At 53.4% G+C, this 14,358-nt stretch overlaps 1 protein-coding gene across 1 annotated transcript; it reads right to left on the reverse strand.

The window, feature by feature from the left end:
• Window positions 1–1,085: 1,085 nt before the first annotated feature.
• PLD2 (phospholipase D2) lies at window positions 1,086–14,062 on the reverse strand. Its single transcript, XM_068977205.1, has 25 exons — window positions 14,044–14,062; window positions 13,393–13,502; window positions 13,179–13,309; window positions 12,934–13,076; window positions 12,392–12,497; window positions 12,234–12,299; window positions 12,055–12,113; window positions 11,801–11,893; window positions 11,549–11,701; window positions 10,403–10,552; window positions 7,484–7,567; window positions 7,263–7,341; window positions 6,376–6,486; window positions 6,024–6,194; window positions 5,530–5,656; window positions 5,207–5,325; window positions 5,006–5,119; window positions 4,749–4,853; window positions 4,449–4,537; window positions 4,216–4,329; window positions 3,984–4,033; window positions 3,578–3,712; window positions 3,197–3,350; window positions 2,022–2,136; window positions 1,086–1,768 (listed from the first exon to the last, which is right to left on the reverse strand). Exons 2-25 carry the CDS (start codon window positions 13,499–13,501, stop codon window positions 1,544–1,546), a joined length of 2,802 nt encoding a protein of 933 aa, XP_068833306.1. The 5' UTR covers window position 13,502; window positions 14,044–14,062; the 3' UTR covers window positions 1,086–1,543.
• Window positions 14,063–14,358: the final 296 nt, after the last annotated feature.

The raw sequence follows: 14,358 nt of genomic DNA on the forward strand, positions 1-14,358 counted from the left end.
ATCCAGTATGCTAGCCACTAGCTGCAAGTGGCTCCCAGCCACTTGGTGGCTGATGCAAGGAACTAAATCTTTACCTAGTTCTAATTGTTATAAATTTAAGTGTAAATAGCCAAATGTGGCTGGTGGCTACTGTACTGGACAGTGAAGCTGTGTCCTATGAGGGTGGGGACTTTGTAGTACTCACTGCTGTTGGTCTAGATGATGTCTGGCAAAGAGCAGGTGCTCAATAAATATTTAAGTCAACAACTGAATCTTTATAGCAAGATAGTTATGTAAGTATTATTCCCATTTCCCTGGCTTCCCTTGTGCCTCAGCTGGTAAAGAATCTGCCTGCAATTCGGGAGACCTGGGTTCGATCCCTGGGTTGGGAAGATCCCCTGGAGAAGAGAATGTCTACCCATTCCAGTGTTCTGGCCTAGAGAATTCCATGATCTGTATAGTCCATGGGGTCGCAAAGAGTCGGACACTACTGAGCGAGTTTCACTTTCACTTTCATTCTCATTTCCCAGGTGGGACCACTGAGGCCCAGAGAAGTGATGTGACTTGACAAGGCCATTGAGGTAAAAAGTGACAAGCCCGCGACTTGGGTCCAGTTCTTTCTGACCTCAAGCCTATACCCTTACCGACTCCCAGGGGCTTCCCTAAGCCTCCCCTGGGCAGTCACTTGAGGAACAAGTTGCAGCCCCTCTGGGCCCTTCTCTGGGCGCCTCCCTCACTTGCAGCTGCACCCTAGGCTCCATTTTCCTCCAGGAGTCCTGGTGTGGGTCCACGCTTCCTACTATACAGGCAGCCCTGTGTGAACACCTGGTCTTCCCAGCACCAAGTGATGGAGCTCCAAAAGCCACAGACAAGTGGAGCAGAGCTGAGATGAAGCCAAAGAAAGAAAGGAGTGGGGTGGGGAGAGGGGGATGAAGGACCTGTGTGGGCCTGGGGGGCCTTTGAGACACACACTTAGTTCAGCCAAGGAAGAGACAAGGAGCTTTTCTAGGCTTTTATTTATGAAATGCTTATTGAACGGATACAAAGTTAGTGTCTGTCAGCAGCTGGTGGAGGGGGTTAGTGTGCATCCCCCCTCCCACCCCTCCCCACCATGGGCACTGAAGCCAGCAGTGGCTCCATCCTTCCCTCTGCCTTGGCAGTAATGAGCTGGGAGAGGCCTTGGGGCAGGGAGGGGGTTCCCCAGCAGGAAGACAAGGGAGAGATGAGAAGCCCCAGGGCCAAGTCTGGTCCTCTTGGAGTAGGAGGCTGATCCCAGGCATCCTGGCAGGAGTCTTGCTTCTCCTTTGTAGTGGTGGTTTGAACTGGACAGCGAGAAGGAGGAAGCTCTCTGGGACCCTCTTCCATCTCCCCAACTGGGATTGGGAGTGTCTTCTTTGGTTGTTTCCCAAAAAACGTCCTTTGTGACTTCTCTAGTCCCCTCCAGGGATGCCTGCCTCCCCCAGGTCTCAAAGGCATTGCCCTGGTCCTGAGGGTTAGGGGGCAGAGAACCAGAGGCAGTGTAGCCCAGAGGCTGGTGACCTCTTCCAGGCCGGAGGAGCTGCAGCTATGTCCACACTTCTAGGGGCATCACACCCTCCTTGCTACCCAGGGAGGGTAGCAAATACTCATCCTCCAGGAACTTGAGGGGGAAGTGGACGAGGTGGCCCTGGACCTGGGTGAGTTCAGACCGGGCCAAGGGAGGGCTGACCGTGGCCAAGGGCTCCACGACTACATACTCCCGAAGTGCCCGCAGGGAGCGTGTGGCATTGGATGGAAGGCATCGGAAAATCTGTGGGTGGGAGATGCATGGAAGCCAATAAGGCTTCAGGAGACTCTGCCAAGAGTCCAAGCCCATCTGGGCTACATGACCCTACTCCCCACACCCTACACATATCCCCCTACACTGACCCTGAATCCCATGATGTCCCCAGACCCTCATCTCCTTATGAGAATGGCTGTGTGAAGTGGCTCCTCTCCATCTCACCCTGGACAGGATAATCCCTCAACTTCCCTGGGCCAGCACTCTCCCCACCCCCACCCACCTGCTCATAGATATTGGCGTTGCTCTCAGCTGTTTCTTGCCACAACTGGAAGAAGGCATCACAGACAGGGTCCCGGAGATCCAGATGTGGCCGAGCAGCAGCCCCTAGAATCACGCTGCAGGAGAAAGGGGTCCCAGTGGGGCTAGAGTAAGATCCTTCAAGGGCCTAAATATCAGAAAAGTTATGGTGCACCCCTCCAGGTAATTGAAAATAGATGCACAGTTAAAAAGTAAAATCGGGGCTTCCCAGATGGCTCAGGCAGTAAAAATTCTGCCTGCAATGTGGGAGACCCAGGTTCAACCCCTGGGTTGGGAAGATCCCCTGGAGAAAGAAATGGCTACCCACTCCAGTATTCTTGCCTGGAGAATTCCATGGACAGAGGAGCCTGGTGGGCTTACAGTCCATGGAATTGCAAAAAGCTGGACACGAGTCAGCAACTGACACTTTTGCTAAACAATCAAATCAGTGTAAACAAGTCCAACAGAGCTTTAATTTGTCTACTTTGGTGACTACTTTAATGCTTTTAAAAAAAATACCAAATTATTTTTGAAGTATTTGTTTCCCTCTCTCTCTTTTTCTTTTTTTGGTATCCCTGGACTAGTCTGCTTCTAAGTACTGAAGTAACTAAGAACACAAGCAAGTACTAATCCACCAACAATGCAGGAAATGTGGGTTCAATCCCTGGGTCAGGAAGATCCCCTGGAGAAGGAAATGGCAATCCTCTCCAGTACTCTTGCCTGGAGAATCCCTTGGACAGAGGAGCCTGGTGGGTTACAGTCCATGGGGTCGAAAAAGTAGGATACGCCCGAGCGACCGATGCACAAGTACTAAGTAAGTACTAGTAAGTGGCTTTCCAGGTGGCGCCAGTGGTAAAGAACCCGCCTGCCAATGCAGGAGACTTAGGAGAAGCAGGTTTGATCCCTGGTTCAGGAAGATCCCCTGGAGGAAGGCATGGCAACCCACTCCAGTATTCTTGCCTAGAGAATCCCATAGACGGAGGCACCTGGTGGGCTACAGTCCACAGGGTTGCAAAAAGTCAGACACGACTGAGTATTTAGCATAGCACAAGTACTAGTAATCCAGTACTACCTCTAGACAATCCTCACACCTGTTTAAAGAGCAAACCCTCCCCCTTTCCACCTCCCCCCACCTTTTAGCATCCCACCTGGCTCTACCTGAAGCAGTGCTTCCGCAGACTCAAGGCAAACCTGCCTGCCTGATACGCCACACCGTTCATGAGGGATGGCTCCATTTCTGTGTCCTCGATCAGCACGGCCAGCTCACTGTCCCGCTTCCCCAGCAAGCTCCGGTCATTGATGTTTGCTGAGCCTGGGTGGATGCAGGACACACTATATCTTCCTGAGCCCAGGGAACCCCACCCCACCCCGTCACCTCTACCCAAGCACCAGCCTGTGGGCAACACGACTTCTTTGGCCTCCATCCCCAACTGGACGTCAGCTGTGATCTCCATCACCCAGTCCCATCCCATTGCCCCTGGCTGGGCCCTGCTCCACCTCTCCGCACCCTCCACTCGTTGCTGGGGACCCAGCACTGACCAATGATGACTGTCCGGTCATCTGCAATAAGCATCTTGCTGTGGATATAGATGAGCTCCGAGACTGGGTGCCCGCCTAGTTCTCCGTGTGTGCGTAGCCCACAGATGGAAATATAGTTCTGCCACTCTGTCCCCACTGTGAGCAAGAGATGGGGGGGAGGGAGTGAGGTGAGAGGTGCCCTCCATTGCAGACGGAGTCCTGGTCCATCTACCGCCTCACTTCAGAAGCCCTATATAGCCTGGTCTATATACTTATCTCTGCACTAATAGGCCACCATGGGCTCCGGCAGTAACCACAGAAGCATGCAGGCATGACAGCCTCTGTCCCTCCATCCCTGGGGCTCCAGTCCCTCAATCTCTCCCTCCCCAGGGGTCCAGGGCTTGAACCCCCAGCCCCCAGAACTCACTGGCTGCTTTGAGACGATGTAAAATTGAATATTCCCCACGACACAGCGTCCTGAGCGAAAAGAATGGGTGAGGAAGGCGGAGACTGCACCGACGGGGGTTGGGGTGGGGTGGGGGAGGGGGATGTCAGAAAAGAGGTGGACCTCAACAGTCCAGCAAGAAGGGATCAGGATGAGGCCATGGAGGGGCAGAGTCTGGCAGGGGTTGGGGTGGGAAGGGCGAGGCGGTGGTCACCTGTAAGTGAAGTGCAGAATGGCCTGGATGGAGTTACCACCACCTGTGGAGATGTCACCCTCGAACCCAGGGAGCAGGGGCAAAAGCACGTAGACTCGGAAGCACTGCCCCTGTCTGGAGAGGCGCGGAGTCAGAGGTGTGACCCATCTCCCAAGCCTCACCCCTCCCCTCATCCCTCTGGTTAGTCTTAAAACACGCCCATAACCCCCAGGTTCCAAGCTGGTCCGCCTTACTTGTGGGCCTTCAGGATTCTGTCCACAATCTCATCGCCCACCTTGTTCAGCACCGTCCGCCCATCTGAGCAGCTAATGAAGAACTGATTCTGGAGCAGGGACCAATGACAGACGTCAGCAGTCTGGCCCCCCGTCAGCAGCTCCTGCCCTCAGCTCCATGTCGCCATCCCCATCCCCAGGCTCCCAGCCCTGGGTCCAGGCTTCACCAAGTTCTCCAGGTCCAGCTATGCCAGCCCTAAACGACTGAGCCCACTGACAGGATATCCTAAGTTTCTCTGCTCCACCCTCACTCCGACAGACCTCAATGTAGAGGAAGTGCCGGCTCTCTCTGATGGTGTGCAGATAAGCATTGAGAATGGAGTTCTCCAGGGTGCCCGCTGACCAGCGGTCCACTGACCGCAAGACCTGCGGGAACGACGGATAGGATGTGCCTCCTGAGTCCAGGAGAGGAGGGGTTCGGGGGCGGGGGCGGGAGGGCGCTCTCCGTCAGGGAGAGTGCTGAAGGGAGGTTGTGCTGAAGGGAGCGGGGAGAGGGCCGGCTGAATTCCGAGCCTCACCTGCACAGTGGCGCACTGCCCTCCGGAAAGCGTGAAAGGGAGCTGGTTTGCGGTGCTGGTGGATTTGGGCAGCAGGTAGGGGTACATGGGTATCTTGTACTTGGCCTTGGTAGTCTAAGGCGGAGGGGTGGCAGAATCAGCAGGAGATGGCTAGCTGCCCCTGGCTCCCGCCCACCCTCCAGGCTCGGAGGGATCAAGCACCTTGGTGAAATTCCAGCGCTGGATGAAGTGCCGGGCAAGGTCCCGGGCGGGTGAGCCGTGGACCGCCACCCCAATGTCCCGCCATGGCATCCGTGGCATAGTCTCCCTGTCAATGAAATCTGGGGGGAGGGAGAATGTCCCAGGAGAGTCAGGGAAGAGGTCAGGGACGGTCCCTTGGGAACACGTGGGTCAGGGAGGGGGAGGTGCTGACCGGAGAAGAGGTGGCATTACCCTTGACCCGGTTCATCCCATCCTCAGACCCAGGCCCGCCCTCTGCCCCGGCTCCCAGCTCTCAGGGACTTTGAAGAAGGTGGACCCCCTACCATCAAAAGGCCGATCCAGCTGCACCCAGTCCTTAGTGATCAGATTGCTGTAGTCCTTGCCCAGCCAGAAGAGTTGGTTGTGAGTGAGGTCGGGGGTAGCTGGAAGGTCTGAGCATGAGGTGGGAGGCTGTAGGGGGAACACACCCAAGCCAGGGGCAAGGAGAGGTCATGGGTCACACAGAACCAGGCCAAAGAGAAGAAAGGAGCACTGGAAGACGGGAAGACAGAGAGACACACAGAGGAAGAATGAAACAGAGAGAGTTTGATTCCCTGGCCCTCCCCTTCAGATGCATTTGAAATCCCTAGAGAAATGGGTAGAGGTCATGGGGAGGCAACTGAGTCAGTATATTCAAAGCAGGTTGTTGGGGTCCCAGAAAGGCCTAGGAACTTTGAATGAGGGCTATGACTGGAGAGGAAGGCTGCAGCTGGGAAGGGGTATGGATTTACATTAGTTGAGTTTGGGGGGGATGCTCCGGAAGGCCTTGGGGGATTACCTGGGGGGCAGCTGACTCAGAGGAATCCCCCAGATCAGTCAGTCTGTAGTGTAGGTCATCCCAGCGGCCATAGGCGAGGTCCAGCCCACCCAGGAAGGCCACTACTTGGTCTACCACCAGGAGCTTCTCATGATGGGCCCACAGTGTCACCTGGTCTGGGTGGCGCATCACCTGGAGCAGGTATGGGGGAGTTCATGAGTGTGGGCGTAGGTGGGAGAAGCCAGAGGCAGCGTTTGGAGGAGGCGGGGAACAGGAAGATGGAAAGATGAGACGTTCAAGGACAGGGAGGGTTGGTTGGGGGGGATGTGTAGTGAGGAGGGCCAGAAGGGAGGCCCTCTGGGGCCTGAGTCACCTTTATGTTGGGGTGCAGCAGCATCAGTACCCTCTTGCTGTAGCCACTGTTGATGGCCAAGGCCAACTCCACTTCCTTGAACAGCAGTACAGACACTCGGACACCCTCCTCCTGGTGGTCAGTGAGGGAATCAGATCCTAATGACCCTTTCCCACCCTCAGGGTTCCTGTATGTTCCCCCTCTCCACCCAGAGATCCTCAATGCTATGCCACTGACACCGTGTTTTGATGCTTACAGCAAACTTATATTGAATATCATCTATCTGCTCACTCACTCATCCATCCACACATCTACCCACCTACCTAGCATTATCTAGCCATCCATCTTCCCAACAATTTACTCATCCCCTTATCTACCATCTATCACTCATCCATCTATTTACCACTACCTTGGATCTACCTTCCCAACCTCATAGCCTTCTATCTATCTCCCTTTCCATCATCTATCCATCCCCTCACCCACACACTCTCCATCATCCACGTATCTTTCCTCCCATCCATCAACATCTGTGGATGCTCCCAACATAGCAGACCCTGTGCCTTGTACTGCAGCTAGTGGTATTCATCCGCCCAATGAGAGAGAGAGATATGTCCATCCCCCATAACGTAATTGAGTGTATAGGGTATTGGGAGGAAAGTCTACGTCAAGGAGAGGAAGGGCAAGAACAGGGAGGTTGGTCTTCTTCTCTAAGGGAGTTCTCCCCAGGGAAGTGGAAGAGGTGATTTCTGTGAGACTGAACCAGGATGGGTACATTTCCTCCACCTCAAGTTTTAGATTCCTTACCTTCCCCCCCTACCCCCTGCCATGCTATAGTCTCTTCCAACCAATCTCCACCCACAAGCCACCCCTTGACCATACCTCCCCTCCAGCCAGACCATTCTCCTCACCGCCTTCTTCTTGAGCATAACGTCCAGTCTCCAGTCATCTGAATGGGCTGGACGCTTCAAGTAAATCTCAGGACTCAACCTGGGATTCAGGGCAGCAGGTGAGGGTAAGCTAAGCTCCCAACAACAGCCACTCCTCCCCTTCCACTCCTTTTCTGACCCATAAGCTGATCTGTTGCAGGTACTAACCCACACTTTCTTGCTCAGGTTCTTCTCCCACTTACCACCAGTCTGTGATGAAAATCTCTTCTTGAGCTCGCAGGATGGCATCTGCCACAGCAGCAAAGTAACCTGCCCCATTCACAAACCTGGGGGGAGGCCAAGCCAAGGAGATCAGGGAAGTCAGAAGCCAGAAAGCTCTGGAGAGTGAAGATCGAAGGACAGTCATGGGTCAGAGGTGACAGCAAGGTCAAAGACCAAGAGTGATCACAGAGTCAGATAGTAGCAGATATTTCAAAGTGGAATAAACTTGCCAGTATGAACTAAATAAAATAAAAGTTACAAAAGACACAATAAACTAAAGAAAACGACTAAAGACTGGGAGGATTAATACATCACATATAAAGAGTTCCAACAAATCAGTAACAAAAAGACATATAAGCCAATTGAACAAAGAATAAGAACGGATAGCTCACAGGGAGAAAATGGCCAGTCATATGGAAAGATGTTCAATATCATCGCTAAACAAGGAAATTGATATTAAAATAAAATGACACTTTTTAAATCTACTCTGGCAAAAATTAAAATCACAGGTAACGCTCAGTATCAGAATGGGGGAAGTGAGTATTCCCATAGACTGTGAGAATATAAATTGGCCTTTTTAGAGGACAACTTGGCAGTATCTAACAGAATATTAAATGTACATACTCCCTAATACCATTAAATGCACTTAGTAATTCTGTATCTAGGAAGACATCCTATTAAATGCTTAGGCAAACATTGTGTTCATTGTAGTATTGTTTATAAGACTGAAAGTGGGAAATAATGTAAAAGCCTAATCTCTAACACATGTATTAAGTGGGAAAAAAAACAAAGGAGAGGGTGCATGATCTTATTTATATTAAAACAAAAAGTAACATATATGCACAAGTGCATGAACATAAGACTTAGGAAGATAAATATCAAACTATCACCAGGATTACTTTTGGGGAGAGAAATGGGATTTGTGGGAGAGAGAGTAGGGAAGAACTAAGGTATGGAGAGTAGGTAAAGGCTTGGGCAAGTTCTGCATTGTTAAGACTTTTATTTACTTTTAAAATATTTTGTTTATATATTTGGCTGCAGAGGGTCTTAGTTGTGACATGTAGGCTCTTTGTTGCAGCATGTGGGGTCTAGTTCCCTCGGCAGGGATTGAACCCAGGCCCCCTGCATTGAGAACAGGGAGTCTTGCCATTGGACCACCAGGGAAGCCCCTGTTAGACTTTTAATACCTGTTCTGTTTGATGGTGAAGAGCAGAGTCTTGACCCAGACTGCCTGCATTTGAATCTATTGTTTACAAGGTGTGTGACCTTGGCAAGTTATTTGACTTCTCCTTGACTCAGTTTTCTCATCTGGAAAATGGAGATAACAACTGTACCTGTGTCACGGAGTAAGTTCATAAACATAAAGCAGCTTCCCTGGTGGCTCAGCAGGAAGAATCTGCCTGCCAGTGCAAGAGACGTAGGTTTAATCCTGGGTCGGGAAGATCCCCTGGAGAAGAAAATGGCAACCCACTCCAGTATTCTTGCCTAGGATATCCCATGGACAGAGGAGCCTGGTGGGCTACAGTCCATGGCATGGCACAAGAGTTAGACATGACTTAGCAACTAAACAACAACAACAACAAAGCATGAAACACTCAGAACAGTTCCTGGCTCATACTAACTGGCACAATCAGTTCTTTTGTTAAAAAATAAATTTCAAAAGGGTACAAATGAACTTATCTACAAAGCGGAAATAGTTACAGATATAGGAAACAAACTTATGGTTACCAGGGGGTAATGGGGGAAGTAGGGATAAATTGGAAGATCAGGACTGAAATATATATGCTACTATGAAGCATCTTAGCAGTAGTATATATAAAATAGATAATTAATAAGGACCTAGTATAGAGCACAGAGAGCTCTACTCAATACTCTGTAATGACCTATATGGAAAAACAATCTAAAAAAGAGTGGACATATGTATAACTGGTTCTCTTTGTTGTACTTCCGAAACCAACACATTTAAATCAACTCCAATAAAAATTAAAGAAACCCACAAAATTCTCAACACTAACACCAATGGGGGGAAAAATTGTTTCCATGACTCCTCTCTGCTTATGATAAAAGTTAACCTCCTTAAGCTAGCAGGAGAGGCACTGATCAGGCCCTGAGACCACCAGACATTTATTTATTTATTTATTTTTTGGCTGCGCTGCACATGGCAGGCAAGATCTTATTTCCCTGACCAGGGATCGAACCCACACCCTTGCACTGGAAGCGCTGAGTCTTAATCTCTAGTCCTCCAGGGAAGTCCCCTGCTCCAGACTCTTTTCCGGCTTCTGCTCCTCAAACTGGAACAAGTCAGCCTTCGTGAATCCCTAACACGCCAGACTATTTCTAGCTTCTCTGCAGGGACCACCCTTCTCCATCTTATCTTGCTAACATGAACCTCAGAGTTACTGCCTTCTGGAAGCCAGTCCAGACCTCCTGCACTAGAGCAGATGCCCCTTGTCTGAGCTTGGTACTCTGTGTCTATGGCCAGTATGGCAAATTCCCACTGTTTCATGATTGAATCACCTTTCTGTGGCTTATCCCTGCCATGGACCTGGCACATACTGGGTGCTTAGAAAATGTTTATTAAATAGACCGAATGAATCAGAGAGATTTGAGATCCCTGAGAACACAGAGGGTCAGTGGGGTGAAAGGGGGTTAGAAAGGTCACAGGAGGTCAGTCAGAGAGGTCAGGGTCAGAGATCACCTAATTTGGGGTTCAGAAAGATCAGAGGGTAATCAGAGGAATCAGAATGATCAAAGGTCAGGGGGTGGGGGCGACTGGAAAAGTCAAAGGGGTAGGTTACTGAGGTCAGAAGGGGTCAGAGGAGAGAGAAGATCAGGACTCAGAGAACACCAAGGAGGTTGAAAGACCACTGACAATTTCAGAAAGGACATCAGTGTCTCACCACCGGGCCAGGGTCCCAGGCCGAGGAGGAGCATAGCTGTCGTGCCGGTGCAGCTGAATGAAGTCTCTGCCTGGGCCTTGGGCCAGCTCAGTGATCTCCTGGGCCCACCACCGTGCCTGCCGGTAGCTGCTGCACTTGAGAATCAAGGACCTGGGAAAGAACAAAGATGGACCACCATCCTCGCCCTCCATACCTCTGGCTTGGCCCAGAAACCCTCTTTCTTTAGCTGTCTGCTCTTCCCCACCTCCTTCCTCAGTCCATACTTGATTTCACAGGGACAGGGCATACATCTGTCTTATTCACAGTTGGGTGTTTGGCACTTAGTATTGTGCCAGCCGCTCAAGGTCGTTGTCTGTTTTTTTTTGGGGGGGGGGGGTGGGGAGGAAGGGGTGAGCTATGCTGCATGGCATGTGGAGTCTTAGTTCCCTGACCAGGGATCACACGTGTGCCCCTTGCAGTGGAAGCATGAAGTCTTAACCACTGGATCACCAGGGAAGTCCCTCAAGTTTATTGAATAAATAAGTGAATGGACGGAGTGCCCTTTCTTTGCACCAAAAGCCCTTCTGAGACAGGCCTGGGACCTGGGACCCTTTGTTGCAATGCTTGCACCTGGACCCACCTCTCTTGGAGCAACAAAACACAAAGAAACTACATGGGACTAAAAATAACTGTGTGCATGAGCAGTTGCGGCAAATTTTGGACAAAAGATACAAACAGACCAAAATCCCAACTGCCCAAAGCCCAGAGCAAAAGCAGGGTATAGTACACGCCCCCTGTACACAACACCACCTAAAAGAGGGCCAAAACATCTAACCCAGCCCCCCCGGCCTGACTTCTGGACACATCCCTACCCTCATCCCACATAAGGAAGCAGCTTCGTTCCTCCCTCTCCCCAAGGGAGTGAGCAAGCAAGGGAACCTGTTGTTTGTTCCCACTCCCCCTCAACCCCAGAGAAAGCTCTGTGCCAGCCTCTAGGAGCAGCCCCAAGCATCTGGCTAGAACGTTCCCTGGTTCCAAATCATGGCCATCTCCAGAAGGGTGGAGTGGGAACACCCTCTCTTCCGTGGTCTCTTCCACGCATCTCCCCTTAGGGCCCCAGGCTGGCTCTTCACTCACTAGGTGCTGTCCATACCAGGGAGGCCTTACCTGTGAGAGGTGTCGACCCGGACCCCGTACCGTGCCTCTGTACTCCTTTTCCCCACCTGCACCTTGAAGCCAGGGTCGAAGAGCTGAACAAAGGAGATGGAGCCAGTCTCGAGGCACATGTACAGCAGGAAGGAGTCCTTCACCACCAGCCACCTGGAGGGGAAGGGCTCCAGCCATTCCTTCATGCCCCCCGACCCTCAGATCTCCTTCCTCGCCCCCACCCACTGTCCAGACTCTCTGCTCAGCCCTCACCGCTTGGACCAGCGATAACAAACTTGGTCTCGGCCGCAGCAGGTGAGGCCAGGAACACGGTGGCCACCTGAGCGCTTCCGGATCACCCCCTCCCTGTGGGGAAAACCAGGAAGAGGTGCTGGAGAGGGATCCAGCGTTCAAACCTGTGGGGATAAAATCAGACTCCCAGCCCACCCTGCCCTGCTTTCCCTATTCTCGGGGAGGGAGAGATTCAGACATTGGCAGACGGTCGGTGAAAAGTGTCAGACACTCACAATCCTTTGCATCCAAGGTCTGGGATAAAGGACAGCTGACTGACTTCCAGGAACTCTGTCTGCAGAGGAAGAAAAAGGCTCAGAGGAGAGACTCGTTGTCAGTCCCTCAAATCCTACCAACCCTGGTCCTCTGCCCCCTGATTTATCTCAAGGGACCCGGCGCCAGCCCCTGACCTTACCATGGCATGGTAGTTGCGATAGAAAGACATGGTCAGGAGGCGGTTGAGATAATTCTCCAGGTATTTCTGAAGTGAAGGGATGGGAGACAGAAAGACGGATGGGACCAGAGCCATTTGCACCCAAACACCTTCCCAGAGGACCTGGTGTCTGGTCCTACCTGCTTGCTAGAGGTACGTCTGGAGGAGCCCTCAGGACCTGCTCGGGGTAGAGAGGGTATCTCTCTGCTGTCTCCCTCGGGGGCTGGAGACGAAGCAACAGCAAAACTGTGGAAGGGATGAGGGAGGGTCAATAGGAGCTGGAGGCTCAGTCCCTGGGATCCTGAAGCACTGGAGGCGGGGACTTGGAAGAGGCGAGGAGACCTAGAGGGTAGCAGCAGGAATGCCCCCTACCCTGAGGATGGAGACAGAAAAAGGTGGGAGGCTGCCAAGGGCACTTTGGGCATCCAGCCCAGCTGAGATACTGGCCCAGAACCACGGACAGGCAGAGCTGAACAGGGAAGGTTTCCTGGTAACTGGGGTCAGAGGAGGTAGAGGGAGCCCAGTGGCCAGAGTTGGGGGAGGAAAGTAGCTGGGGTAGGGTCAGCTGTGGCCTGGGGATGAGACAGGCAGAAAGCAGCGATGGGGGCTGGGGCAGACACCCCCGGCTGCCTCGAGGTGAGGGGCATCTGTCCTACACAGGAGGCAGCCTTAGCCCCCTCACCGAGCCAGAGGGAGCAGACTCATGAAGACTTTATGTCTCAGGAGGTCCCGATGCAGCTCCTGGAAATGACGGAACTTCTTCTTGGTTGTCCAGCTGAAGTCACCGTGAGTCAGGCGCACAGAATACAGAGTGCAGGTGCCCACCTGTGGGAGGGAGGAACTGAATGGATGTTCCCTGGTGGGAAGGCAGCCCCTCACTCTGGCCAGCCCTCCCCATCCCCACTCCCTTGGGGCCAGCCCAGCCACCTTGGATCCACTGGTGTATCTTTCAGTGCCCACCACCTGAGCTACGACGGGGACCCCAGGGGCAAACAGCAAGGGGTGCGTTTTCAGAGGCTGGAGGTGGTAGATGGCCAGAAAGGGGTGCATCCGGTCGGCTGGTGGGAAAGAAAGTGGAAGAATGTGGACTCCAGGAGGTCTCAGCCCTCCTCCTCTCCCAGAGACCGTCCTCCCTGTGTACCTGGGTCCTCTCCCTCCTTCAGGGTGTCCACCTCATCGGGCTCCATCTGTAACTGGCTGGAGTCCAGGTCATCCCCAGAGGGGAAAAGGCTCTGGGGGGTTGCCGCCATCCTGGGAATATGGGGAGGCCTCAGAAGGGTTATCCGCTCTGCAGGACTCTATCCCCCCCATTCCACCCCCACGGTCCTCGGTCTCCCCAGGTCCCCCGCTTTCCCCCACCCGGCTCCCGCTGACTCTTAATCTCTCTTTGATTAGAATCCATCGGTCCGCACTGCCCTGCCAATTCGCCTCTAATCTCCATCCCCTATCTCTGATCCTTCATCCAAAACGTCCGAGCCCCGCCTCCTGTCCCTTAATCAGGATGCCAAGGAACAACCGGCCAGGCCCGGATGGGCCCCGAAGCGGGGCAGAGGAAGGGGCCCCGGAGGGTTGCAAGGGGTCCGGAGCCGCCGGGTCTCCAGCCAGGCCAAGCCAGCTGGAAGAAGGGGTCCAGGCAGGAATGAGGAAGTTAAGCGTTCTCCGCCCAGGAAAGAAACCCCGAAATCTGAGCATGCGGCTGAGTCAGGAGGCCCCGCAGCCCAAGCGCATTCCTGTCCCCGCCAGATCTCCTGGGCCCGGGATCTCCGTGGCGCCCCCTTCCCGGCCCCCTCACCGGGACAGCCCGAGCGGGCGGCGGCGCGGCTTCGCGAGCGGAGCAGAGCCGGAGCTGGAGTCCACACCCCAAAGGGCCAGGGCGGAGCGGGCGCTCAGGGCCTGCCCTCGGGGGCGTGACGGGCCCCCGGCCTCACCTCCGCGTGATTCTCGTCTGTCCTGTCCCGCCTCCGCCGCCCTCGGCCCGCCCCGGCGTTCTGCGAGCAGTCGGGACGCGGGGCCGCCCTCAGCTCTACTGGACCGCGCCGCCCGCTTCTCGCGTCCGTGCGGCGCCGTCCGCCTGGCTGTCCGTCTGTCCCGCGCCGTCGGTCCGCGC

The sequence above is a fragment of the Capricornis sumatraensis genome, chromosome 8 (assembly GCF_032405125.1).
Source record: "Capricornis sumatraensis isolate serow.1 chromosome 8, serow.2, whole genome shotgun sequence".
Taxonomy (NCBI): Eukaryota; Metazoa; Chordata; class Mammalia; order Artiodactyla; family Bovidae; genus Capricornis; species Capricornis sumatraensis.